General features: G+C 54.1%; 12 protein-coding genes across 12 annotated transcripts; 5 read left to right on the forward strand and 7 right to left on the reverse strand.

Annotated features, from left to right (window-relative positions):
• Positions 1-301: 301 nt before the first annotated feature.
• On the reverse strand, positions 302-926 carry IWZ02DRAFT_259637 (uncharacterized protein). The gene has a single exon (XM_066763318.1). It carries the CDS (start codon positions 748-750, stop codon positions 394-396), a length of 357 nt encoding a protein of 118 aa, XP_066623181.1. The 5' UTR covers positions 751-926; the 3' UTR covers positions 302-393.
• On the reverse strand, positions 686-2623 carry IWZ02DRAFT_259659 (NAD dependent epimerase/dehydratase family protein). The gene is made up of 5 exons (XM_066763319.1): positions 2223-2623; positions 1974-2135; positions 1349-1906; positions 959-1226; positions 686-896 (listed from the first exon to the last, which is right to left on the reverse strand). Exons 1-5 carry the CDS (start codon positions 2269-2271, stop codon positions 818-820), a joined length of 1116 nt encoding a protein of 371 aa, XP_066623182.1. The 5' UTR covers positions 2272-2623; the 3' UTR covers positions 686-817.
• IWZ02DRAFT_259631 (uncharacterized protein) lies at positions 2261-3758 on the forward strand. Its single transcript, XM_066763317.1, has 2 exons — positions 2261-2574; positions 2633-3758. Exons 1-2 carry the CDS (start codon positions 2566-2568, stop codon positions 3674-3676), a joined length of 1053 nt encoding a protein of 350 aa, XP_066623183.1. The 5' UTR covers positions 2261-2565; the 3' UTR covers positions 3677-3758.
• Positions 3201-6916, reverse strand: IWZ02DRAFT_451036 (DNA topoisomerase 1). Its single transcript, XM_066767504.1, has 4 exons — positions 6618-6916; positions 6237-6475; positions 3871-6186; positions 3201-3821 (listed from the first exon to the last, which is right to left on the reverse strand). Exons 1-4 carry the CDS (start codon positions 6667-6669, stop codon positions 3687-3689), a joined length of 2742 nt encoding a protein of 913 aa, XP_066623184.1. The 5' UTR covers positions 6670-6916; the 3' UTR covers positions 3201-3686.
• Positions 6917-7134: 218 nt separating this feature from the next.
• Positions 7135-8314, forward strand: IWZ02DRAFT_377646 (ATPase, F1 complex, gamma subunit domain-containing protein; the record flags this gene model as incomplete). The annotated part of the gene is made up of 5 exons (XM_066764957.1): positions 7135-7187; positions 7308-7897; positions 7948-8027; positions 8080-8133; positions 8189-8314. The coding sequence occupies 5 exons, from the start codon at positions 7135-7137 to the stop codon at positions 8312-8314; spliced, it is 903 nt and encodes a 300-aa protein (XP_066623185.1).
• Positions 8315-9690: 1376 nt separating this feature from the next.
• IWZ02DRAFT_518733 (uncharacterized protein) lies at positions 9691-11143 on the forward strand (the record flags this gene model as incomplete). Its single annotated transcript, XM_066770724.1, has 2 exons — positions 9691-10014; positions 10072-11143. The coding sequence occupies 2 exons, from the start codon at positions 9691-9693 to the stop codon at positions 11134-11136; spliced, it is 1389 nt and encodes a 462-aa protein (XP_066623186.1). The 3' UTR covers positions 11137-11143.
• Positions 11144-11710: 567 nt separating this feature from the next.
• Positions 11711-13230, reverse strand: IWZ02DRAFT_259706 (putative DNA-directed RNA polymerase I and III subunit Rpc40). Its single transcript, XM_066763320.1, has 4 exons — positions 13152-13230; positions 12998-13102; positions 12546-12948; positions 11711-12494 (listed from the first exon to the last, which is right to left on the reverse strand). Exons 1-4 carry the CDS (start codon positions 13197-13199, stop codon positions 11911-11913), a joined length of 1140 nt encoding a protein of 379 aa, XP_066623187.1. The 5' UTR covers positions 13200-13230; the 3' UTR covers positions 11711-11910.
• Positions 13231-13348: 118 nt separating this feature from the next.
• On the forward strand, positions 13349-15159 carry IWZ02DRAFT_419366 (nife hydrogenase-like protein). Its single transcript, XM_066765818.1, has 2 exons — positions 13349-14103; positions 14166-15159. The coding sequence occupies exons 1-2, from the start codon at positions 13444-13446 to the stop codon at positions 14922-14924; spliced, it is 1419 nt and encodes a 472-aa protein (XP_066623188.1). The 5' UTR covers positions 13349-13443; the 3' UTR covers positions 14925-15159.
• Positions 15160-15228: 69 nt separating this feature from the next.
• IWZ02DRAFT_490388 (ChaC-like protein) lies at positions 15229-16295 on the reverse strand (the record flags this gene model as incomplete). The annotated part of the gene is made up of 6 exons (XM_066769659.1): positions 15229-15711; positions 15785-15869; positions 15918-15961; positions 16043-16092; positions 16156-16187; positions 16246-16295. 6 exons carry the CDS (start codon positions 16293-16295, stop codon positions 15229-15231), a joined length of 744 nt encoding a protein of 247 aa, XP_066623189.1.
• Positions 16296-19219: 2924 nt separating this feature from the next.
• Positions 19220-20736, reverse strand: IWZ02DRAFT_259803 (uncharacterized protein). The gene is made up of 2 exons (XM_066763321.1): positions 20668-20736; positions 19220-20590 (listed from the first exon to the last, which is right to left on the reverse strand). Exon 2 carries the CDS (start codon positions 20400-20402, stop codon positions 19365-19367), a length of 1038 nt encoding a protein of 345 aa, XP_066623190.1. The 5' UTR covers positions 20403-20590; positions 20668-20736; the 3' UTR covers positions 19220-19364.
• A 1393-nt stretch (positions 20737-22129) lies between these two features.
• IWZ02DRAFT_259829 (uncharacterized protein) lies at positions 22130-23095 on the forward strand. The gene has a single exon (XM_066763322.1). It carries the CDS (start codon positions 22245-22247, stop codon positions 22776-22778), a length of 534 nt encoding a protein of 177 aa, XP_066623191.1. The 5' UTR covers positions 22130-22244; the 3' UTR covers positions 22779-23095.
• A 548-nt stretch (positions 23096-23643) lies between these two features.
• IWZ02DRAFT_432957 (uncharacterized protein) lies at positions 23644-24715 on the reverse strand (the record flags this gene model as incomplete). The annotated part of the gene is made up of 3 exons (XM_066766251.1): positions 23644-23944; positions 24077-24613; positions 24669-24715. The coding sequence occupies 3 exons, from the start codon at positions 24713-24715 to the stop codon at positions 23644-23646; spliced, it is 885 nt and encodes a 294-aa protein (XP_066623192.1).
• Between the last annotated feature and the right edge of the window lie 51 nt (positions 24716-24766).

The raw sequence follows: 24766 nt of genomic DNA on the forward strand, positions 1-24766 counted from the left end.
GCTTCCAGGTCCATATACTCACGGCAGTCACCCTGAGCGTCTTGCCCTCCTGGGACACGTCTACCTCTTACCTGTTCACCTACCTACAAATCCTGTCAAAAGCCGATGTACGCAAATCCCGTCCGTTCGCTCTCCTGCTCGCGTGGCCGCCTGGCTGGCTACGTAGGCAAGTCACAGGCCAAGATAGAAGAAAGAAACAGGCAGGTTAGAATTGGCGACGACACAAGCACATCGGATGGCTGAATCCACAGAGTATCCACAACGATCAAATACAAGAAGAATCACTCAACCCCTCTATCCCATGTACTGTACCCACACTCCTCGCCCGTTGATTATTCTCTTTCCCCCTCATCTCTCGCATCATGCCTCCAGTTCCTCCGCCTTTCCAGGCTGCTAATTCTGAACCGACGCTCCCAGACACACCCCAAGGACCTGCATGACCCCGGAATTGGGCTCCTGGATGGCACCGAGAGGTGCTGACTGACTCCAAATCCACGACATGGAAGAATGACAAGACGTAAAAAGACAAAATGATGTGACGGCCGTACCAACATGATTTGAATGACCCGAGCTCGGTGATGATGACAACAACAGTCGTCTACTCCTCATCGGGAGAAGACAGGCGCATGACTGAGGGTACAAAAAGAAAAAAAAAAAAAAAAAAAGTACCAGAACGAAGCATCTTGTACATAAAGTGTTACAGGGTGAAAAAAGGAAAAGAGCGAGAAGACTAATAAGTGCTAGGTTCATGCGTCGAGAAAGGACATGTTAGGGCGCAAGCAGAGCAAACAACATTTGATCAAATCGGGTATAACGTTTACGGCCACCAGTTCATCCGCTTGTACGATTTTATCACCTTCTCCAACTCTTCCTTGGTCAATTCGGGGTGTTTGTACCTACAAAAGCGATTGTTAGCAAATGATGCCCGAAAACCATCGGAGCAGAAAGTGGCACTCACTCAAATCCAGTCTCCTTCTCGAAAAAGCTGCCATCCAGGCTCAGGTCTGTGTCCTTAAGCAGCTCCTTCTCCATGAACGGGCTCAACGGGCTCGACTTGGAGATGCCCGCCTTTTCTTGCAGGTCCGCCCAGGGATCCAGCGTCTCGTCGTTGACATCGTCAACAACGTGTTCCAGGTTCAGCCGCGCAAATGCCGAGATGAGAGTGCCGTGGAAACCGGTTGGGATGTTGAAAGTTTCGTGTATTAAATTGGCCAGGATTCCTTGCGCTGTGCCACTAGTGTCAGCGGCAAGTGCGAGACAAATTGCCAAATTCCATCTTCCGAAACGCGTCTCAGAACATGGAAAATGGGAGGCTGGGGCTGGGGCTGTGGCGCAGCATGAAACTTACAGGTGTCGGTGTGGTCGACGACGTTGAAGACAACCGGTTGCATTTTCTTGTTTTGCGCGTACCAGTTGGCGGCAGTCCACAGCGCTCTGCTGACGTCCTCGACGTGCACAGTGTTAGACCGCAGCTCGTCCTTCCACAGCCACTTCATCTCCTTCTCCAACGATTGGTACACCCGTGCCATGCAGAGAGCCGTGGCCAAGAACTTGCTCGTGTAGGGCCCGTAGACGTGTGGCAGCCGTATTATGACGAGGTTGAGACCCTCGACCTTGGAGAGATCCTCCTCAGCTTGCAACTTCCACTTCGCCACCTTCAACCACGGCTTCAGCTTGTCCGTCTCTTTCCTCGGCGTGCCTTCCGGTTTGTAGACCATGCCTGTGCTCAGCTCCACAAAGCACTTGACATTGCGCTTGGCCGCCTCGCGACCCACAGCCATAGAGAGCGCATACGAGCGGACCTTGTAAACCTCATCCTCCTGCGAATAGCGCGTCTCGCCGCCGCAGTTGAAGACGTAGTCCCACGGCTGTCCGTTTTCGCGATCAAAGATGCGGCCGAGGGATTCTGCGTGGGCCAGGCCGCGTGCGTTAGCGTTGGTGCGTCTTGCGCTTGATTATCTCGTGTCACTTACGTTCCCGGGACGCATCCGCCTGCATGAACTTTTGCTTGGAGCAGGCCTCGGAGAATTCTGGCGCCAGCCATGCGAGCTCGGGCAGGTGCTTGTCGACGATGCGCACCTCGGAGGCAAGGTCATTGTCGTGGACGTGCTTGGCCAGAAAGCGGCCAATGTAGCCTGCAGGACCGAGGGTGGATTAGCATGTGGCCTTGGTGGTGGTTGTGGTGGTGGAGGAGGGGCAGGTGCGTGGAGATGGCGACGTACCAAGGCCACCGATAATCAGCACCGAAGGCTTATCCGTGGGCTCGGCCATGGTGGAAAGTGTCTGGTGGAGGAGAGCCTCGAGTCTGCGGCAGAGATGGAAACGGAGCAGTCGCAGGAGATGAAGCGGCGGCGGCGAGGGCGCTGGCGAGGCGGAAGGGCAAAGGTCAGGAAAAGCTGTCGACGAAGACGAGGGAGTCGTCGAGAAGGATGGAAAAGGGAGAGATCTAGAGGGCAGTAAAAGGGTTTGGAGAGGTTAAAACAGCGGAACAATTGGCGAGTGTCAGTCGGCGGTGGTGTAGTGTCGGGGTCGCTAGGATGAGGCGGGTTGCAGCTAAGGGGAGGGATGATTCAGGTACGAGACGAAGGCAGCGGAGGGGGTCGCGTATTGCTTTAATTGACGCTGAGGACAGACAGCAGATCACCAAATTTCCCCGTCGCTCACGTCCAGTGCAGGCGCACACTTGGTCAGTCCACAACGCGCTTCCTTATGCGCGTCCTGGTTCTGTCGACGATTCTACACGACAACCCAAAGCACGATACCTTTCGCCTTCACCGCCGCCTCATTCTTGTGTTGTTCAAGGGCGAAGCATCACGCCGTCTCATGTGGCTATTGCAAAAAATCACGTCTGAGCTTCTTCGCCCGTCGTTTGCGCAGAATGGGAGAGCGCAGCACGCGGCCCCTGCCCCCGTCGACAATAATCATCATCGTCATCTACAATCTGTACGCGTGTGTTGCGAACCAGGAGGTTCCAGACGCACATAACCAGTCGACTGGTCACAGTGCACTCTCCATGCATCTGCCCAAGCAATGTACCTATTTTTTGTCTCCCTTTCTCTTCTTGCTTGCTGTGCCGCATGCCAAGGTACTCGACGGCGGGAGCACGTGGATCCTTCAAGGACCCCTGCCATTTTGTATTATCCACCTATTCATCATGCATCCTGCAAGGCCGACGGACATGCGGTGCTGTACAGTACATATTGCATGTGAATTTTGGCTGGCATTAATGATATGCCTTTCTCTCGACTCTGTACGTATGTACTGTCTATCAATCATTTCCATTGACTATTCCACCGAGCAGCCTCGCCACGCAGAGATCTCTTACGATCGTCCCGCGCCAGCAGATAAAGATGAATGTATGAAGTGCTCGGCTGCCCCAGTGTGGGGAGCACTGGGCGCGCATCCTTCCGCCAGCCGAGTCGCCAAACCAAACTTCCTCCAGATACACAGCAACTGGCCTCTCACGAGCAAACGCCCCCTGAAGCTCTGTGCCACTGCTCGCTATGCATCGAAAATCAACCTTTTCCCAATGCATCTCCCACTCCCCAACACTGCTCGCTTTTGTCTGTCGCTCCTGGTATTTTCCGACGAGGCACGCGTTCCGCCCGTCGGCCTCACCGCTATGCTGGTTCTTATCAACTCCACAAACTCCGTCAAAGCAAGTGTCTTTGTCTAATGTGTCCGAATCAAAACTCCCAGTTTTCGTCGACCGACTTGATGGCCCAGTCGAACTTCTCGCGCAGCGTCTTGGAGAAGAAGCGCTCAATAGGCACGTTGAACTTCTTTGTGAAGACGACCGTCAGGCGAGGGTCAATGTAGTTCTGCCGTCCATTAGCAGTCATGCCCTTTTGCTGCCCGCCAAAAACTTACGATCTTGGAGGTGCCCAGCGCGACTTCCTTGTTGTTGTCCTTGTCTTCCATCTGGACCTTCATCGTCTCAATGCGCGTCTGGAGCTTCTCAACCTGGCCCTCGAGCTTCTCAACCGTCGCTCCTTTGCCTTCGGCTTCAACCTTGCCTGTCTTGTTTTCTTTTTTGAACTTTTTCTCCATCTCGCCGGCCACTTCGAGACGCTCCTCAAGCTCCTTAGCCTTCATCTCCTTCTCTCCGTCGGCAATCCTCTTTTCGTTATCCTTTTCAAACTTCTTCCGAATCTTCTCCCGCTGCTCCTCAACCAGAGCCTTCTGGTGCGCCTCGACCCACTCCCGTGTCAAGTCCTCGGGCAGCGCAAAGTACTCGGCACCCTTCTTCTTTTTGATCTTGGGATCAAGGTCAATCATCATCTGCTTGATCCGCCACTGCTGGTACCGAAGACCATTAATCTTCTCTTGCATCTTCTCAATCGACGCCGCATGGCTGGCCGCAACGGTTCGCTTGTGGTTGCAAAGAATTGCCACCTTGCGGTTGGCCTCATTGTAGTCCTTGACCTTCTCCGCAATCGTTCCAGTCGACTTCATCTCCTTGAGCAGGTTCGACATTGTGTACGACGCGTTGTATGTACGGAAGACCTTGGCCGTCAGACCGGGCATGTACGTGCTCAGGTACTTGTTGAGGCCAGAAGTTGTCAATCTGTCAAAGATCTCGTCGCCATCCTTCTTCGGTGCTTTCTTGAAAATCTTGAGGTTCTTGAACACCTGAGCGTCAACCTCGACTTCGTCATAGAACCTGATGCTGTCCTTTCCAAGGAAGTCGAAAACAACCTTGTTCGGCGGCTTGAGCGTCACGTTCTCGAACTTAAGAGAGCAGCATCCGACCGTGTCAGCTTCGTCCTCGCCCTTTTCGTTGCCAGCACGCAGGGCAAACTTGTCGATGAGGTAGACAGCAGTGGCGCGCTGTCTATCAGCCATGACTTCGGACTTGAGGTCGCGCGTGTAGTCTTTGCGGATCTTATCGATGTACTTCTTCAACTCCCTGGCCTTTTCAAATTTCTTGTAGTCGCTCTGACCTTTGATGTCAGAGTTGGCGGCCAACATGACGTACTTGTAGGCCAGGTTTATGTTTTCCTGCCACATGGCGAGCCACGTTCCTGTCTGGTCGTGCTTGACTTCTTTCCACTTGTGACCAGCAGGCGGCGGCGGGACTCGGGCTTCCTTGCCAATGTTGATGGTGATTTGCTCGGGCAGAACCCTCTTCTTGACCTTGCCTGTCTTGGGGTGGTCGCCACGCCCGCGGAACAGGCCAGGAGGTTCGACGCGGAAGTTTCCTACCTTCTGCTTGCGGCCATCCCACATGCAGAACATGTAAGGCGCTTCAGCTTCGTCCTTGGCAGCCTTGAGAGCCTTCTTCTCAGCCGCGGGCAACGCCTTCTTGACCTCGCGTTGGGCGTCATAGTAGGCGAAGATGTCGTGGAAGTCGCACTTTTCAAATTTTTCAATCTTGATCTTTTCACCCTTGGGACTTTTGGCGTGGCCGGTCTTGTCGAGAACTTCCTTGAAGTCGTGGAAAAAGTTCTTTTGAAAGGTGGGGTTCTCCACGTTATGTGTCGAGTTGAGCATCGAGCCGAAGAACGTGGCCACCTCTTCAGCATCTTTGTGGAGAGAGACCGGAACGCCGTTGTATTTCATCTTGATGTGGCTGGGAAGCGGTTCATACTCAGGAGGAAAGACGACGCCGTTGTGCTCAAGTGTCGTCCATTTGACACTTCCGTCGCCTTGATTCGGTGCTTCCCACCACCTGTACTCGTCCTCCTCAGCTTCCGCCTCTTCATCCTGCTCAGTTTCTTCCTTCTTGACAGCCTTGCCCTTGGTAGCCTTCTTGGCCGGTGCTTGAGACTTAGCTGAAGCACCCTTTTTGGCCGGCGGGGCCTTTTGCCGCAGAGGAACATCATCATCCGACACTTCCTTTTTGACACCGTTGGAAGCCTTCTTCGCGGCGGGCTTCTTCTTCTTCGCAAGAGGCACATCATCGTCACTCTCGCTCTCGACCTTCTTCGTCTTTCTTTTGCTGATACTAGTTTTGCGCTCTTGGGCCCGGATGGCCTTGGCCTCCTTCTCTGCTTGTTTCTCGATTTTCTTTTTTTCAGAAACGAGCTTCTTTCCGAGCGGCTGGTCAGAGTCAGACTCCCCGACATCCTCGGGCTTCACCTTCGGCGGCTTCTTGACGTTACGTGCCAAAGGCGCGTCACTGTTCTCCGAATCCGACGCGCCAGCGGAGGCGTCCTTGGGAATGGTAGTCTTGCGCCGCTTGCTCTGAAGGGAGAGTCAGCGGACGAAATTCAATCTAAGGTGAGAGGACGCACCAGAGGCTTATCGTCGTCATCGTCTGAAGAGCTCGAGGCCCTATAGCAAGCGCCGTTGATGCTAGCGCGTGATTTGCGTTTTCCGTTCATCGCTCCGTTCGTGGCTGAGCCGTCAACGTCCATTTGCTCGACAGGTCCATTGCGGATCGAGAGGCCGGGCTCAAGTTGGCCATTGGAGACGGGTGCTTGCTTGTCCATGTCTCGGTCGATGCTTTTGGGGATGGTGTCGGCAGAGACGGCTGTCGTAGTGTCAGTTGAATTGCAGTGATGGTATGGATTGCGCAAGAGTGTAGAATTGAAGTCGAGGCACGCGCCTGTCTCGGGACGGTAGACAGCGAGGTAAGGGTGCGCCTCAGCCGAGCGTAGTGAGACGGGACGTACCTCCATTGGTCTTGCCCTTGACGAGCGGCGTATCGCTGTCGGAGGCAGACATGTTGCGAGGATGTCGTCGTCGCTGGACGTTGGGGGCGGGTGGGAGCTCGAATCGAACTCTTCGCTCAGCTGCAACGGCGCGATGGGTGGCGCCGAGTCGAGCAAAGATGCGCGAGGTTGATGATGTCGGATGAGGAAGGCTGGTGGGCAGGCGGCTGCGGAGGCCTACGCGCACCAAGAAAAATGTCGACAGGCTGTGGATGATGGCGAGTGTCAGAGGGCAAGAGTGGACGTGAGCGAGGAGGATTGGGGGAGAAAAGAGAGGGAGAAGAGAAGAGAGGTACTTACAGGTACAAAGGGTTGGCCGGCGCCGAGCACGTGACTTTCGGTTGACGCTAGGAAACTCACGCTTGGAAAGAGGACGAGCTCACAGCCTCTCCGCCGTCGTCTTAGCCGGAGCACCTCAACCTTGCACGCTTTTGTCTCAATCCATCTCCCCTCCGCAACCTCTACGGCCGCCGCCATGATGCTCTCGAGGGCTGCCCGTCCGGCCCTGCGCGCCGCCGCCGCCGCCGTCCAGTATGCCGTCCGATCCTCTACACCCCTCCCGCCGCCCAGCTCTGCTCTGCTCTGCTCTGCTCTGCGCGTCTCTCTACATCAATGACCATCCGCATGCTAATGGTACGATGCAATTGACAGGCCTGCGTCTTTCAATGCCGCCCCCAGCGCCGGCTACGCCACTCTCCGTGAAATCGAGGGCCGTCTCAAGTCGATTCGCAACATCGAAAAGATCACCAAGACCATGAAAATCGTCGCCTCGACCAAGCTCACCCGTGCCACCAAGGCCATGGAGTCCTCGCGCGTCTACGGAAACACCTCGAACGAAGTCTTTGAGAAGGCCGAAACCAAGCCGACCGAGTCGGAGGACAAGAAGACCCTCATGATTATCTGCAGCTCTGACAAGGGTCTCTGCGGTGGTATCCACTCTGGTCTCTCCAGGTTCACCCGCAGGCTGCTCACCGAGAAGCCCAACACCGAGCTTGTCATCCTCGGCGAGAAGTGCAAGGCGCAACTTAGCAGAGGAAGTGCCAAGAACATCCAGCTCAGCTTCGCCGGTGTCGGAAAGGACGTTCCTACCTTTGCGGACGCCCAGGCCATTGCGGACCAGATCACTCTTTTGCCCGGCAAATACGACTCGGTCCAGATCCTTTACAACAAGTTTGTCAATGCTCAGAGCTACGAGCCCACCATCATTGATGCCTTCTCTGAGGAAGCCATCTTGCAGTCGAGTTAGTAGCCGAGTTCCGTTTAGGGAAGGGCTATCACTGATCTTCCGCAGACAACATCTCTGCCTTTGAGCTTGATGAGGAGGTTGTTGGCAACCTCCGTGAATATGCCTTGGCCAACTCGTTATTCTGGGTAAAGTTGACAGCTGATCCTGGATTGGACAGTTGAGGCTAACGCTTTTTAGGCTCTGGCCGAGGGCCACGCCTGTGAGCAGTCCGCTCGCCGCAACGCCATGGACGTGAGTATAATTTGAAACCACCAGATTGCGCTTGAGCTGACATTGTAATATTTAGAACGCCTCCAAGAACGCCGGTGACATGATCAACAAGTTCCAGATTCTCTTCAACCGCACTCGCCAGGCCGTCATTACTGGTGAGCTGGTTGAAATTATTACTGGTGCCGCTGCTTCTGAGGAATAGACGGTTGGCATTTCATAATTTCCATGCTGCATGTGCTGGAGCTTGATCAAGGCACTTTATGTGTACGTAGAATACAACCAGCGCTTCTGATATCCTACGTTGGTAAAGTATTTGCCTGTCCGAGCTCATGATTCCCGCGGCCGTCGTACTCGATAATGCCAGGTTCTTACTGTGTTGCTGCGAACGCGAGTCACAACCGATGCACCAGTCTGGACAAATCGACCAAGATCCACGGACCAGACAATCGGTTCTGGCATTCCCGAGAAGCCTCGCTTTCATCGTTGTTCGTTGACTCGCGGCAAGAGAATCCTGCAGTGTCGTTGCCGAGCATCGCAGGGGAGAATTGGAGCCGTAATAAATCAATCGAGCATTCCACACACGCAGAAGGAATGGCTTGTGACGTAAGACTCTCTTTGAAACATCTGGGCTGTTCTATTCTCAATCATTCAAGGACACAGAGAGCCAAGCGATTGTCTCCCAGCCTGTCTTGAACTCAAGTTTTATTTTAGCTAGCCTTGTCGGCAGCCGATAGCATGGCCTGGCCTACTGGAAAGAACGGAAGGCCGCGTCCCGACGCAACGTCATCGTGACCAGGTGTACGGGAAGACATTCTCTTGCGAGAGAGATGCTGAAACGGCACAAGGACTACTCGCCCATGCCACGTAATGATTTGAGCGTCCAAAACGGAACAACACCCAGAATGCGCTTCGGTCGACCACGACTAAAGCGTCGAAGGTCTTCTGTCCGTCCCATCCGCATTGGCATGGTTCGCCTGGGCTCCATTATTTCCACATAGTCTTTTTGCATGCATGTTTTTTCGGGCCAAAGCGAATCATGGAGAAGCTTGTTTGCAGTCCGCCGTCCAGACTTCCGGAGCCAAGTCCATTGGCTAGAAAAATTCGGAGCTTCCATGCTGCTGCGGCGTAAGCACATGCTTCATCTGTCTAATCGAGTAGGGATACCCTTCTTTCGAGCTCTATGCTGACATTTGTGCCATTACCAAACCGTTCCCCAAGACTTCAGTGTAAATCAATGTCTAATTAGCTACCATAACATCCAAGGGCGTTTTCAACCGTCAATTGGTGCCCTCAGGATTGTCTTCACACGGAATCACCTGCAACAAAACAAGGCTGCCTTGGGGTCCAACTCCAAAAGTGTAAGAACAGCCACTAGTGACAACACTGTAGTTTCGGGACCCGAGACAGCCGCGTAGCGCCCATTATTGAGCTGAACCAGCTGGCAATTGCACCCTTCTGTTAAGCTAGTATTTCATGCGAAGCCGCCTTCTTGCCTTGGCCCTAGAAAAATTTCGTGGATAGTCGTTGGTCCCCCAAAGGACGGTTCCGCACTGCGCTCAGTGCTTCAACTGGAACACCATGTCTACCTTGACAATTGCTCCTAGCAACGGAGCATCAACACAGACGCGCCTCAAGATGGACAGAGACATGTCTACCCCAGTCGCCTCTGTCGACCGTTCGCCAAACCTCTCAGCTGCTGCTGTGGCAGCCATGGAGAGCTTTTCGTTCAGCGCTTGCAGTCCTTTGGGCGCTCCGAAGTTCAAGCTCCCCAATGCGACAGGCAATAGGAACGAGCAAGATCTGCGCAAGTCGCTGAATTCCGTCAAGCACCTTTACTTCGAGCGCCGCTACAGGCAGTGTGCTGCGCACTGCACAAAGCTTTTGGAAGAAAAGTGTCGCGATGTTTGTTCCTCCCTCTAAAGCTTGACCGCATTGAACGTCTACTTACATTGATACTAGGCCCATCCTCTCGTCAGATCTTACCTCTTTTTCTACGCTGCAGTCTCCTATGATACACTTGCCCGGAGCATGCACATTCGGTCGAGGGCAAAGGACCCAATGCTCGAGCAAGCCGGAGAGCTTTACCAAAAAGCCTTAACGACTCTACCTGCACCTTCATCGACTGAACCAGATCATGAACCCGCGAAGACAACCAAGGTGCATTTCTCGAGCGCCAGTCTCGCTGCTGGACAGTCGAAACGTTCAAGTGTTTCGGCGATGAAGGAGAGTCAGGATGAAAACAAGTTTGGCGAGCGCTCGCCTACTCCACGCGACTCTCGCCGCGACTCTGTGCTCTCAGTATTCTCCTGGATCAGTGGCCTCAAGAGTCACGTCGACGCCTTCTCCGACAGCGACTATGCAGCTCATCCGAGCGTGAAGAAGCCGTCACCTCTCCGCATCCGCAAGAACCGCTCCTCTCAGCAGCTGGACCAAGAGAAGCTCCCCGGCTCACCTACTGCTTTCAAGTCGCGTCCACAATCCATCGAGCCGCCGCCCATGACACCACCCTTCGACAAGACGCCTCTTGCACCCATCCTGAAGACGCCGACGCACCAGCGCACGCAACCGGCCACGACGCCCCCGGTCGGTCCACGTCCCACGTACAACAGCACCGTCACAACAGCCACCATCCCCATGACCCCCGAGCACGAGCACCCCGGCTTCATCGACAGCGCCCTGCGCGCCCGCCTGGTCAAAGCAGACGACTCGCCGCCGACCCAGCGCTCCGAGCAATACGGCGCCCGCGTGCAGCGCTACAACGCCGAGCTGGCCGCCTTCCACAGCATGCTGCTGGGCCACGTCGACTCGGTGCAGCTTGCGCGCAAGCATCTGGCTACTACCTCGAACCCCGCTGCCCACGGCTCCTCCCATCCTGTCGCCGTGCCTGAGCCGGTCAGCCGCAACATGACTGACGAGGATCGCGCGGCTCGCATCCTCAGGGGCAGGGAGAGGAGCTGGCAGCGCCAGAGGTGGGACGGAACCAAGTATGAGGAGCTGCGTGCCAGGGCCCTCGGTGACCTTTAATGGTTCACCATCTAACTTTGGATGCGTAGCCACCACTTTGTCTGACTACAGTGGTGGTTTCGCTTTGAATTTAGCTCGTCTCTTCGTCGTACTCGAGCTTGCACGTCGGTCCCGCTTTCACCTTTTCTTCGAAAACCTACCGGCCTTGCCTTACCGGGACGTTTTCCTATGACTTTCCTCCTTTTTTTTTTTTTTTTCTTTTTTCTTTCTTTTTCGCTGTACAATTTTACGGCTGGGAATACCAATGGGTCTAGGAGGGGCGGCTGGCCGCAACATGGCTAATTGACTGACTGCACTGGGAACATCGGGCATCATGGTTGGGCTTAATTGGGCGTATGGTGTTGGGCCTGGTAGTGGTGGCGGGCAAGGTTTCATGTGTGGCTTCTAGCAATGTCAATGGCGAGCATTTACCATTCTTGCGATTCATTCCATGACCATTTGGAGCTGGCTTCGTTGGTTGCAAGTCCCAGCTCCATCGTCCTTTTGTATAGACTTTACAAACTTTGAGATACGGGTTCAGTATAGTGGATGCCTCGAGAACTTTTGTCTGCTATCGAATGAGGCAAGCCTTACGGCCTCGAGTGACACAAAGATTTGCCCCTGACCCCAAGCATGACCTCCATGCTCTGTCTGACCGCGGATATCAGCTTTTTTGAACCAATCAGAATCCACCTAACCTGGCCTAGAATCCACACAATAAACTCCTTTCCAACTCCGAAACACCGTAGCTATGCAAGGCTCAATGGAACATGACGAGATTGGAAACTTTCCAAGCTACCTCATCAGGTTCTCCATGCTCTTCTTCATGATTTGGCACTTGGTCTTGAGGGCCTTGACGCTCTGGATGAAGATGTCGTCTGAATCGAACTGGCCGGTGCTTTCGACGCTGAAGATGAAGTGGTCCCGCACACGTCCCAGCCTGACTTTGTCCTTGAATTCGTCGTGTCGCAAGCATTCCCTGGTAACGGTGTCCTTGAATGGATTCTTCACAACCGCCTTGATCTCGCCCTCATGACCCTCATATCCGCTACCTGCCTGCTTGGCCTCTTCCCTGTTAATGGGAACTTCTTCGATAACACCAGGAGGGAAGCATCGCGCAAACTTGTGCGCATCAGCGCCGATGATGGGCTTGGTGATTTCGATGTGCGGCAGCAAACGGTAGGTAGCGGTTGCGACGGGAGAGAACTTGGTGTGGTCGGCACCGATTCCCTTGACGCAGTGCATCGAGAGGCTGATGGACTGATTGGGGCGCAATTTTGCGATCAAGATGTCTGGATAAGCTGGCTGGATGGCGTTTTCATCGGCGAAAAGCTGCACCTGTTTGCCGTGAGGAAGGAACTTGATCTGGTGGGCATAGACTGGAGTAAAGTCAGCAATAGTGGCTACGATGGGCTGAAGATTTTGCGCACCACTCGAGTTGATAAAGATCTTTTTAGGATCCGTCTCTCCCTTTCGCGCCATGTTTTTCCCATCTGGATGCCATTCGCAAGCAACATCTAGCTCTAGGACAACAGTGTTGTAGTCCGTTCTCTGGTCGTCTTCCTCGTCTGTTCCGGGAGTCTTCTTCTTGTACCACTTCATTTGCTTGATTGCTTCAGGGTTGCCCTTGAGCGGGATAAGACCCATACGATGGGCCAACACCTCGTCCTGGATGATGGAGGTGTTCCTCATGACGTACACATCCTCGATGGCTATGGTAGGGATTTCGGAAATCATGATGCGACGGAAGGCATTTGCGACGGCGGTGTCGATGCCGACGAGGGAAAACTGAGTGTTATACTGCTCGTGCTTGTGGAATTCGACATTGAAGCTCTGTACCGGGTCAGCCGAGTACTGAAGAGCTCGAAGGTGCTGCGCATACGTTTTTAAACTTCTCGAGGTCCCACTTGTGGTCCTCGCCGGGGTAGTGGCCCGGGAAGTCGGTCGAGGTAATGTTTGATACGTGCTCAGTGTGGACGCCGACAATCTTTGCTCTGGTTAGAAGAAGCCTCAGCAGCAATGTGGAGCGAACCGACCCTGCGCTTCTCGAGCTCCTCCTTAGTCGGCTCCCAGGATTGGCCCATGGTTGCTGGCGAAAATGCAAATGTCGTGGTGCAGCGGTTGTGTCGAAAAAAGTTCCGAGTTGATGGCGCGCGGGCGAAAGCCGCGATTCTGCCGCCCCAGGTTTCACCGCTCTCGGGCAATCCAATCGTCAACCTCATCATTCGCTTTACTAAGTTACACTTCTATCATCACCTCTCCACTCTACCTTTCCATCTTCAACCAACTCTCCTGTTGCATAGGGCCTGGCGTTGCGCAGAAGCAACAATGCCTGTTTTCTTTGCTCGTTTTGCCGGCCAGACGGCCAGGCGTATGTGCCTCCACTCCCAGACGCCACGCACTGCCCTCCCACATCAGCTCCGTTCGGCCCGCTGCCTCTCGACCTCCCTTCCCCGTCACTATGCGCAATATGCGACCGAGGGTCTCGAAGGTGGACCGCCCGGAACGCGTCTGGTTAGCGCAGATGCCGACTTCAAACCAATGGAGAGTGAAATCGACGTCGGCGAGGCGGGCAAGCGCAAAGTGCGCCACTACACTGTCAACTTTGGACCTCAGCACCCGGCCGCGCACGGTGTGTTGCGTTTGATTCTCGAGCTCAATGGTGAACAGATTGTCCGGGCGGATCCACACGTTGGCCTGCTTCACAGAGGCACCGAGAAGCTTATCGAGTACCGGACATATCTGCAAGCGCTGCCCTACTTTGATCGTCTGGACTATGTTTCCATGATGGCGAATGAACAATGTTACTCCCTTGCTGTCGAGAAGCTGCTCAACATTGAGATTCCCGAGCGCGCAAAATGGATTCGGACACTATTTGGAGAGATTACTCGCATCTTGAACCACCTGATGTCGGTCTTGTCGCACGCCATGGACGTTGGCGCGCTAACGCCTTTTCTGTGGGGCTTCGAGGAGCGTGAAAAGCTCATGGTAAGCTCCGGCCTCTTCCGGTGCGCCAATGCTTTGATTTACGTGAGATTGATGCTTTTCAGGAATTTTACGAGCGCGTTTCTGGCGCCCGTCTTCACGCTGCCTACGTCCGCCCCGGTGGTGTCAGCCAGGACCTGCCCCTTGGCCTCCTTGACGACATCTACCAATGGGCTACCCAGTTCGGCGACCGCATCGACGAGACTGAAGAACTTCTGACGGACAACCGCATTTGGACCGGAAGAACACAAGGAGTTGGAGTCGTCAACGCTGCTGATGCTCTCAACTACAGCTTCACTGGTGTCATGCTTCGCGGGTCGGGTGTTCCTTGGGACCTGCGCAAGAGCCAGCCCTATGATGCTTACGATCAAGTCGAATTTGACGTGCCCGTTGGCCAAAACGGCGACTGCTACGATCGTTATCTCTGCCGCATGGAGGAGTTCCGCCAATCGCTCCGCATCATCCACCAATGTCTCAACAAAATGCCCGCTGGTCCGGTCAAGGTCGAGGACTACAAGATTGCCCCACCACCCAGGGCTGCCATGAAGGAAAACATGGAGGCTCTCATTCACCACTTTTTGCTCTACAGCAAGGGCTACTCTGTCCCGCCAGGAGAGACTTACAGCGCAATTGAGAGTCCTAAGGGCGAGCTGGGTGTCTTCCTTGTCAGCGACGGCAGCGAGAGACCATATCGATGCAAGGTCAGGACACCAGGCTTTGCCCACTTAAGCTGTTTCGATCAAGTTTCAAGAGGTTACTTGCTTGCTGATGCCGTTGCCATTATCGGTACCATGGATTTGGTGTTCGGCGAGGTCGATAGGTAAGAGGTGGATCACTGAGGTGCGCCTTAGAAAACGCGACGGGCAAACCACGTGTATATTGTTATAGTTCGAGAGCCCGGGGGGCAAAGATTTTTCTGAGCTTTTATAACTTTCGATCGATTTCGCCTCGTTGAAGAGGACATACGGATTGTGGAAAGCGTGCAAGACAAAACTAGATTTCAACGCGAGCGCTGAAAAGACGCCGCACTTGAATCAAACTGGCATTTGGACAATTGCACTAAAGACTCTCGCAACAAAGGTCAAATGTGGACGCCAAGTGAAATGCTTAAATGCTCTACAGCGCTTTCTATTTTTCGACCTCTTCTTGTTCTTCTGTGCTACCAACCTGATGCAGCTTGCTGCCAAAGTGCTGGTCTCTCTCAGCCGTCAAGCTTCCTGCGGCTCTGGCCTCAATCTCCCGACACCTCCTGACCAAATCTGTAATATGATCATCGCCGCTCTCCTCGCTCAATCCAAGCAGAGCAGTCTCCAACATGTAAAGATACTCCTTATTCTCTCCGCTTGGCCCCCTGCTTTTCAATATGTGCTCAGCCAACGCCTGCGGATCCTGCGGCCCCACGAACTGGTCGTTTTCGGGCAGTCCAATGTAAACCATGCAATGGATGGGGCTCGGGTTCGCGTTCTCCGCCGTGGGAGCCGGGTGGAAAGGCGTGTACTGGATGCTGTACCCGTTGATCTCGCGGATGTCCAAGTAGTCGCGCACCTCGGCGGCGTGGCTCGACGGGATGTGGTACGCGGCGCCCCAGACCCTCTCGGCGGGGGCATTGTGCTTTGCGCTGTCAATTCCATGTCGCCACCCACCATCAACCAGGGCAAGGGTAAGGAAGGGAGGAGACACGAACGTGATCGGTCAGCGTCTCCCAGTGCGCGCGGTCGATGAGCGTCGCAACGCGCCCTGGGGCCTCAGGCGTTCCTCGGTGGTCTTGGCTATGCGGACGTGTCAGCCCTCAGGACGCGGGATGATGATGCGCAGACGTGTTCGTCTTGATGCTGGCCGTGTGGTAGCTGAGGTACCTTGCCTAGGTGCGTTTCTCCTTCTTAGCTCCTGTGCTCTCTACTCGTCCCACCCACGCTTCTGAGCGCCTGCATCCTGGACATACCTGCCAGAATCTGCGCACATAGCCCTCTATGTAGCCCGGGACGCGCTCATCTGTGGCGCGTTAGTTGTCTGGGATACGCGAGTGGACAGAAAAGTGCGGTTCGGAGGGTTTACCAAAATGCGGCGGCGGCTTCCAAATGAGACTTCTGCGCAAACGTATCAGCGGTTGTAAAGTCGAAGAACTTCCTGAGGAAATCAGCTTACCCATATCCAAAGAGCCAAAAGTCTTCTGCCTTCTGAGAGTCCTCCATCATGTTGTGGTGGGGCTGTCCGTGAAATCGCGGGGTATTTCTCGTCGTAGCATCTCCATGTCGTGATCCTTGGCAACAACGTCACATCCGAATCGTGACAGTGGCCACCGTTCAATCACAACCAGTCGTTCCCTTTGATTCGCGTCATTTCCCTGGCCTAGCCGCGTCTTTTCGATGATTTCTGGCTTTTTCGTGGTGGGTACGAGCCATCTCTGGGTTGTTTTGGAGCGATAGGCAGTTTCCAAGAGGCAGAGGAAGCCTGTTGTACAGGTTTGTTTGCCGGTAACGCTCGAGAATTCCTTTAAGAGGCTGAAACTTTACTCACAGCGGGATCGATTTAGACAACTAGCATTCATTCTATAGCCGAAGCTGATTCGGCAGTCTATTGGTCAGCTGCCGAGACGTTGACACTACCATGAGTCTGAAGAAGACTGTAACCTCTACAACGCCTCTACGAGAATGTCCCAACTGTCATTGCAGATTGAGCCCTTCACGCTTGAGATTCACTTCCCAGAAAACCACGGAAGTTGCCAGTGCAGTCTTTGAAAAGAGCGGTAAGGCTGCTGATTTTGGACATGAGAGGAGTTGTTGCCGATGTCTTCTTGAAGCAATGCAACTCCGTAGATGTGATTGTTTCAGATATCAGAACACAAGAACTTCGACAAACCGCGGGCTTTTCTATCATACGAATATCAAAGGTAGAGCATATATTCGGCCGGCCAGTTGACCCAGCATCGGCTTTTGAGGTGTCCTTGACTGCAATTCCGAATGTGGCTCAGAGATTAAAAAAACGTTGAAATGAGGAGAAGAGAGTCAATCACCTCTGAGCTACATCATAAAGCGAGCTAACATAAAGACCATGAGGATTTATGTGCGCCACCCCCATCTCTTTGTCACTCAAGAAGCTCAACGCCTATGTCCAGTCTAGTCTTTGCATTGGATCGACACCACTCAGCGCTGTGCGGCCGGGACTCCGTACTCGTTAAAGCCACTTCTGGCCTGCATCGTGGGCATGCAAGCGCAACAAACTATTGTACACATGTAGCTTCCCAACCGCCATCACCTATCTTGCAGTACCTCAGAGTCAAAATCCAGCACCGCAGGAATCTAGATTCAACATCGAACTCAACCTCGCCAACGCCAGCATGACTGTCCCACGCACGCATTCAGGCGTACCTACCCAACTCCTTGCGATGGGCCAGTGAGAGGACAGAGGAGATAACAAGCGCGCGCCTATGTATTGCCCACGGGAAGACACTTACACCATGGGCAGCAGCCCCATGGAGGCAACGACCTGGTAACAAAGCATCTCTGTACCTCGTGCCTTCTCCGCAAACTCATGATACGCCAGTATCCGGCAAGATCAACCAAGGCAATTGACGACAGCGTCTGATATCCAAGGCTAAACGGCCCCGATTTGACCGCTCATTCTTTCACTTCGACCCCCCACGTCCAACAACCAAACCCCGCCCCTTGCCCAAAGCAGCAACAGGGGCGGCGTTTTGATAACGAGCGAACCGAAGCACCTGAGCTGAGCATGGAGCGAGCTAGCGAGCGGCCCATCCCGCCATCGCCAATCGAGGTCCGTCCCGCAGTAACCTGCCTTTCTGCCCGCCGCTGTGACGCGGAGTCTGGTCCGGTCTGTCGCCGCCTCGCCATTTGCGCCTTCGAAACTGGTGCATCGGGCAGCAACCATTTGCATCGAGGGGAATTGCGTCGAAGAGGGGGGCCAAATTGATGGTTTGCTGATTGGCTGGTTGGTTGGTGTGCTGAGTCGGAAGGTGCCTAGATGTAGCCAAGAGCCGTGGCGGAATATGGTACGGCGGAGAAGAGTTTGAGTACACGCATCGTAGCTGGTAGAGAGCTGAATATCATGCAAGGCCGGCCATGAGCAAGGCGTCATCAGACAATCAATGGCGGAGCTCGGCCACTAGAGGTGTCACGTTGGGTGCGTCTGAAGAAACGATGTTCTCTTTATCTTTTCATTGTGGTGACTGACAGCTCCCTAGCTTCCTCTGAAGAAGTGAAAAGGTTGTTTGCTGGGTATGGATTGCTGCAGCTCCATGCGTCATCATTCTTTTCGACAGCTGTAACAATTCCTGCTGATCGATGAATGATCCTGATATAGCACCAGATTTTCTCTTCCTCTGTGTGCCGTAGACGATGTGTAGTAACCGAGTTTATTCTAGTCTGTGAAGTAACTTTTACAGCGGAGTGATTTGGAAGTGTCAAGGCCCGTCAGGAGAGGCAAGAGAGGACGAGCTTGAAAAACGCAAACGCCAAATTCGGTCTCATTCCCCTTTTGGGTTCCAATTTTGCTTTGGCTCCGTCCGAAAATGCAATGATGTCGTGTAATCAGAGAGGACAGAGATCTATCTTTTTTGATTTTGCTTTTATTTCAAGCCTTGGTTTGATGTCCGAGTTGTCTTTTTCTCTGCTCGTCTGGCGATCGCAGTAACGGTTTAGGTGGCGGATATGAGCGTGGAGACGAGTTCGTGAGGTACGCCAGAATGTACTGTGAAAGTCGTGCTGTGAAGGTACAAGCGCAGCTTAAAGGGGGAATGTTAAGCGATTGGTTGGGCGGAGGTTGAATGACACAGCAACTCAGCGCAAACCCGTGCTATGCTTAAACAGAAGCGGCGGCAAAAGCAATGGTGATGGGCGCGAGGGTTGTGCAGGGCAGCGCAAATCAATGCAGGGAACTTTTTTAAGCTTCGGCCAAAACCACAAGCCAGTGAGCAGCAAACATTGCAAACGCAAGGCAATCCAAAGCGAATGCTCATGTGAGATGGTGGGCAGAGAGATATGTGAACAGATGCGGTGATTTGACTTTGTCAAATGGCCCGTCCAAGAAAATGCCCAGCCATCCATAAGCCGTCCACACACATCCCGCCAGCCGGGCAAGGCAAACCTACCCACGCGGCACATTTCATCCCACCCACCCATCCATCCAAACGCCGTTGTACCGCGCACTCGATGTCCAGTCTTCGCGGGCATCTGCGCCGGCTCGGTGTCGCATGTGCGCAGTGATGTCAACGCGCTGCCAGCCCTTCCACAACGTCAACCTGACTCTTACAGGCTCTTCTCCACCTGGACCATTTCGTCAAAGGCCTCGCGCCACTTCTTGCTCTCATCCTTGTTGGGCTTGGGCAGAGGATTGCGCGCATAGCCGCCATATCCAAAGAACGACATGAGCGCACTCTTGGTGCCTACGATGCCGCCGCGGATGGCCGCCCAGTCGCCGCGCGCAACCACTTCTTGCAACGTTTGCGCTTCCTCAATCAGCCCTGATGAGTACAGCTGCATGATACGAACCATGGCCTTGGGCGCGACGTTGCCCAGCCCACCGATGACTCCGCTACCGCCAGCGATGAGGGTCTGAAGCATGAAGTCGGCGCTGCCTCCCATGCAAAGGAATCCTGTGCCAGGCTTGGAGAGGGTCGACGAGCGCGTGGCAGCCGTGATGCGCTGAAGCTTGCCCGTGTTTCCACATGTCAGTTTGCAACCGACGATGTTGGGATGCTCGGCTAGTGCAATGATGACGTCCGAAGAGAGGTCCAGGCCGGAGACTGCGCCAGGGTAGTTGTAGATGAGAATGGGGATTGGCGAAGCAGTTGCAACGTTAATGAAGAAGGACTTGATCGAGTCTTGGTTGAAGAGCCCTTGGTAGTAGGCTGGAGGGAGGACAAGGGCGTAGTCGCCACCCGCGTCGTACGCGTCCCGGCAGAGCTGTATCGTCTCACGAGTTGACTGCGCACCGCAACCAACCATGACCGGGACGGTTGGGAATCCAGCGGCATCAAGTGCCTCTCGGGTGGTGGCGGTAATTTGCTTTCTTTCCTGATTCGACAAGTGGACTGCTTCTCCATTGGAACCCTGGGTGGTAATGCCCGCTACACCAGCCTGAGCAAGCCGAATGGCATGCGAAGCGGTGGTGTCGAGGTCAAGATCTTCAGTGACGGGATCGAAGAAGGCAACTGTAGGAACGTAGACACCAGGAGGAAGAGGACGGCGTCCGCGGTTGTTAACAATCCGCGTGGTAGCAGGGGTGTTGCTTCCAGTCATGTTGACCCCGTTGACAGGAGAGGGATTGTTCTTGTGAGGTGACATGTAGTTTGAATTGGAAATGTTCGAGGTCTAGTCCGCAAGCAGGTACCACATGTAGCAGTAAGAGGTGTTGAAAAAGAAAAGCTGGTGAATAGATTGAGGATTGACGTAGTGCTTTAAAGGAACCAGGAGGCTGTGACAAAGGTACCAGGAACAGGGTACAAAGCACTAAGCTGTTCTGAAGTGATTCCCTAGAGCGGAAGCCGCGTGGGGGTCAGCGTGAACGAAAGACAGTCTGCGAGTGGAGTCTAGTTTGGAGTCAAGGTACAATAGGAAAAGATGGCCCGTCTTCTCGGAAGCTAAGGTCACCGTGGTATCACCTAGGTGGAGCCGCTACACGACACGAGACCAAGAGTTTTGTAGCGTTTCGAGCGGCCAGGCACAATAACAGATGATCCAATGCTAGTTCTTGGCGGGGTGTCAGTAGGCATTGAGACGGGAAGGATTGTCTATGGCGGAGGCTCGAGGATGCTCGCCATCATCCCAACGTGCGGAATCCCGGCCGCTAGGATTCTCGCGGATGGAGACTGGAGCGTGGGGGGCCAGCAGAGACGTGGCGGAGCTGCTCTTGGCTGGGACCGGAGATGGTAGCCATCATCTGATATCCGCCCTGTCTTGTCTTGTCTTGTCTTTCTCATGGCGGTGGCTCGCGGTCAATGAGTGGGCTGGAAGAGGAGCAATGCGAAAAGGCTGTCATGAGACCTTTGTTGATGCATCGCATACATACCTACATCAGTCATCGCAGCGGCGGGGGCGGGAGGAGCGGGAGCAGAGGATGTGTGAGGCCGTGTTTGCTGTCTGTGGCGAGTGGAGGTTGAAGTCCACCTGGGCAGAGCCGTGGTTGACCCCCACGGCTGCTCCCTCGGCTACAGCCTGCCAGCCATCAGCAGCCGACTCCCGTTCCCCCACGACACGACCACAACCTCCTCTACACACTACTTCTGCGCTGTACTCCACCCCCTCACCATCCTCGAAGTCACATTCTGCTTCTCGACACCACCTCCTCTGCCGATTCGCCCTGCTACACCCTTCAGCAGCCGCAACCCCTCACCCGAGCCTGCTTCTGAATCATGCCGTGCACCACGACGCTGGACAACCATCTCAGCCGCAAACTGGCGCCAAACCTACCATGCTTTGGTCGTCGCCGTTTTTGGAATCTGCTTGATGCTGCTGCGCAACCACCGATTGCCTGTCTCTTGTCCCGTCCAGGACCCATCGGGCTTCAGCAACACTGCTCCAAAAAGAGCTCTACAGAACGCGTCAATCTTGACGTCCTGCACTCGGCACCAGGGAGCAAATCCTCCGGGGAACCCAAGCTAGACTGACCAGTGGCCAGGTGCTGGGGACTCTGGGGGTTTCTTGATGACACCGTTTCAGTGCAGAACCCAATCGACTTGCCGCCCGCTTACCCCACAATCCCTCCCGATGCCGCGAACACGGCTAGCCTGGTGCAGGTAATACCTTGCCTTGCTGGCTGGCTGATTGTCATCGCTGGCCACGACACCAGTTTGCCATCGTTCGACCTAGCCAAGTTCGGTTTGTTGCGCCTGCTCTGCTCGGCAGGCATCGATGTCGTCCAACACGCGGCACTGACAGTTTTTTGATGCCTGCGCATCCTCTACTCGATCAATGATCATGGACCCATCCTTTCACGTAATATGTACATGTTTCCAAGCTTGGCGCTAATGGTCAACATTGCGTCGACACTCGGCCAGTCAAGGAGGGAACTCGGATCCTCCGACATTTTCTATTCCTAGCTGCTGTCACTCGACCAGTTGCCTTTTACGGAAGCTAATTAACGAATTCAAGCAACGGGACAGGAGCCAACAGATCCCTACCGAACGAATGCCCCGGCCCTTCAGTTCGGGTATGGACTTGCTTGTATGGATTGCTCTTGGTATCAACATACGCCCCGCGCATAGTTTATGGATCCTGAGACCGTGTTGTTACTCAAAACTACCTGCAAAGCAACCCAGCTTTGGCTGCAGCATACAACCTGCAACACGCCTACCGTTTATCTTTGGCACTGACTGCAATCACTGCTTCGACCTGACAGCTCGGGCACCCACTTCCCATCCCTCGCTTGCCTACGCATGTCTCCTGGCGCAAACGGCTCCCTCATCAGTCTCTTTCCGGCGCTCTCTGCGAGTGCATCCACAAGCTCTCCACAGTCATCCCCGCATCCCCTCAGCCAGCCAACCGCCGTCCCTGCTCACCAGCCCGGCAGAGCGGGTGATTAGATTGCACCGGTCTGGGCCTTTGATACCGCATCTACATACGTGCCCGCCCTACCACGCCAGCAGTCACATGGTGCCAGCAGTACGCATACATGTTCCCACGGATACACATACAAAGATGTACGAGCCCATATGTAAGTAATCCGTGGGGGAGTGGGGGTGGGGAACAAGTGGAGTCGAAATCGGACGCCCTATTCGCTTCGCAACGCATTGCCCCGAGCACGCGTGGGATGGGATTTCAGCGCAGGGCAGAGCGATTGCGCACAGCTGTGGGTCCGACAAGGTCTTTGCATCCGCGTGGGTTGGCGCCGAACTATCACGGCTCTTTTCTGACGACGCGTCCATTTGTTGATGTTGCACGTATCTTGACGGTTTGCCGTTCTCCCGTGTTATCCGTCGGATGAAAGACGGGGGCGCCCGATAGCCGAGGGGTTGTTCGGCATTCAGGTCAAGTAGGTGAGCATGATGGTTTTCTGCCTTCGTTGCCAGGGAGTTCATTTGATGCAAAACCCACGGGATTTGACCGCCTTTTCGAGTACTCTCCTAATTGGTGGTAGACAGACCATCTTGTCTCTTTTGTCTGTTCTTGGATCTTTCGGCACTGCTGCTGCTGTCCTTTCATCATCCTTCTCCATCTCATTCGTCAAGTCATCCAGTGCCTCCCAGCCGTCTTCCTAATTATTGAGCACCCTGCAAGACAGAAAGAGTGGAAGAGAAATCCGCTATCGAGCACCTGGTGAGCTTTCTCACACGCAACACGACCTAATTCTACAGGATGAATGGTCTTCTGGATCACACGGGACAAAGAGGCCAGACACCACCGACAAAGTCTTTGTCAGTACTCAAGGCCAAAGATCATGTTGATCGGCCATCCGGTGGTCTTGAAGCGACAAAGTCTTCAAAAAGCTCTTCTGCCATGTCATTCTTGCCCTTTGTAGCTCATGATCAGCCAGAGCGCATGTCTATCTCGCACGTTTCGAGTTCCGCGGTGGATGTCAACACTCGACTCACTCTTTGTTTCCTAGTTTACAGGCATGACTGACTTCTTTGCGCTCACTTTGTCTTGTTCTGTTTGTTCTGCAAGTACTGAGACTCCTTGCTGACGAGCAGGAGGACAAAATCACATTTTTCACAACAGAGTTGATTGTGTTGTTTAAAAAGCAGAGAATATGTGATCTTTCGAAAGCTATGTGGTCTTTAACCTTCTCAGGTTCAGAAGCCTTCTGTATCTCCACGCCGACATCTGACCTGAATTGTGTCGTCCAGAAATTACCGAACCAGAGAGCTTGATGCGGGACTTGTGGTATTCTTTGGAAAACGTCAAGTTGGTATGTCTCTTTCAGCTATCACGGACGACAATTTGGGTCCCTGGTAAGATCATTGTTAGTCTCCCTAACAACAGACCAAGAAAGGGAGCCTTCAAAGGCGTGTCTCACTTACATCACGCCCGCAACCGCCTTTGCCAAGATCGTATGAGACACCAACGAGAAGACCTCCACCCTGCTCCAAGGGCCGCTGACTTTGTTGATCGCGCCTCCGCATTTGCCGCACGATCTGTTCTCGTGGCGGTAGAAGACTTCGTTCTCGTCGTCATCTTCGCCATCGGGAGCAGGCAGGTGTCGAAAGAAGCCGACGTCGTCGGGCCTGAACTTCACGCCGACCAGTTTATCGATCTTGTGCAGACACCTCAGCATCTCAGGGCTGGCATCTGGCCACTCCACGTCGCAGTAGCATCGGCCTGGCTCCCTGGCGGCGGTGCCGGATTCCCTCGAGGATTGTATCTTGTCTAAGTAGGCGCGCATCTCAGCCTCCAGCTCTCGGGCGCGACGGAGGAAGTCATCTGCCTTCTTGTTCTCGGCATGGAGTCGGCCGAGAAGCTCCTGTTGCGAGGCGTGAACTTGCTCTACTAAGGTGGCAAGCTGGGAGCTAGATGCCTCCTCGGGCCTGGGGCTAGAGGCCTCGAGAGCGCTCGAAGTCCTTCAAGTTCGGGTCAGCAAGTGGGTTCTTTCGATTCGGGTTCGAGAAAACTCACGGTTTCTTGCCTTTGCTCTGGCGCTTCTGGTTCTTGGCGGGAGACATGGGGTGGCAAGAAATATATATAGCTCTGCTCGAGATGGTGACAAGGTTGAG

This window comes from Phyllosticta citriasiana (assembly GCF_038021145.1).
Source record: "Phyllosticta citriasiana strain CBS 120426 chromosome Unknown IWZ02scaffold_6, whole genome shotgun sequence".
NCBI lineage: Eukaryota > Fungi > Ascomycota > Dothideomycetes > Botryosphaeriales > Phyllostictaceae > Phyllosticta > Phyllosticta citriasiana.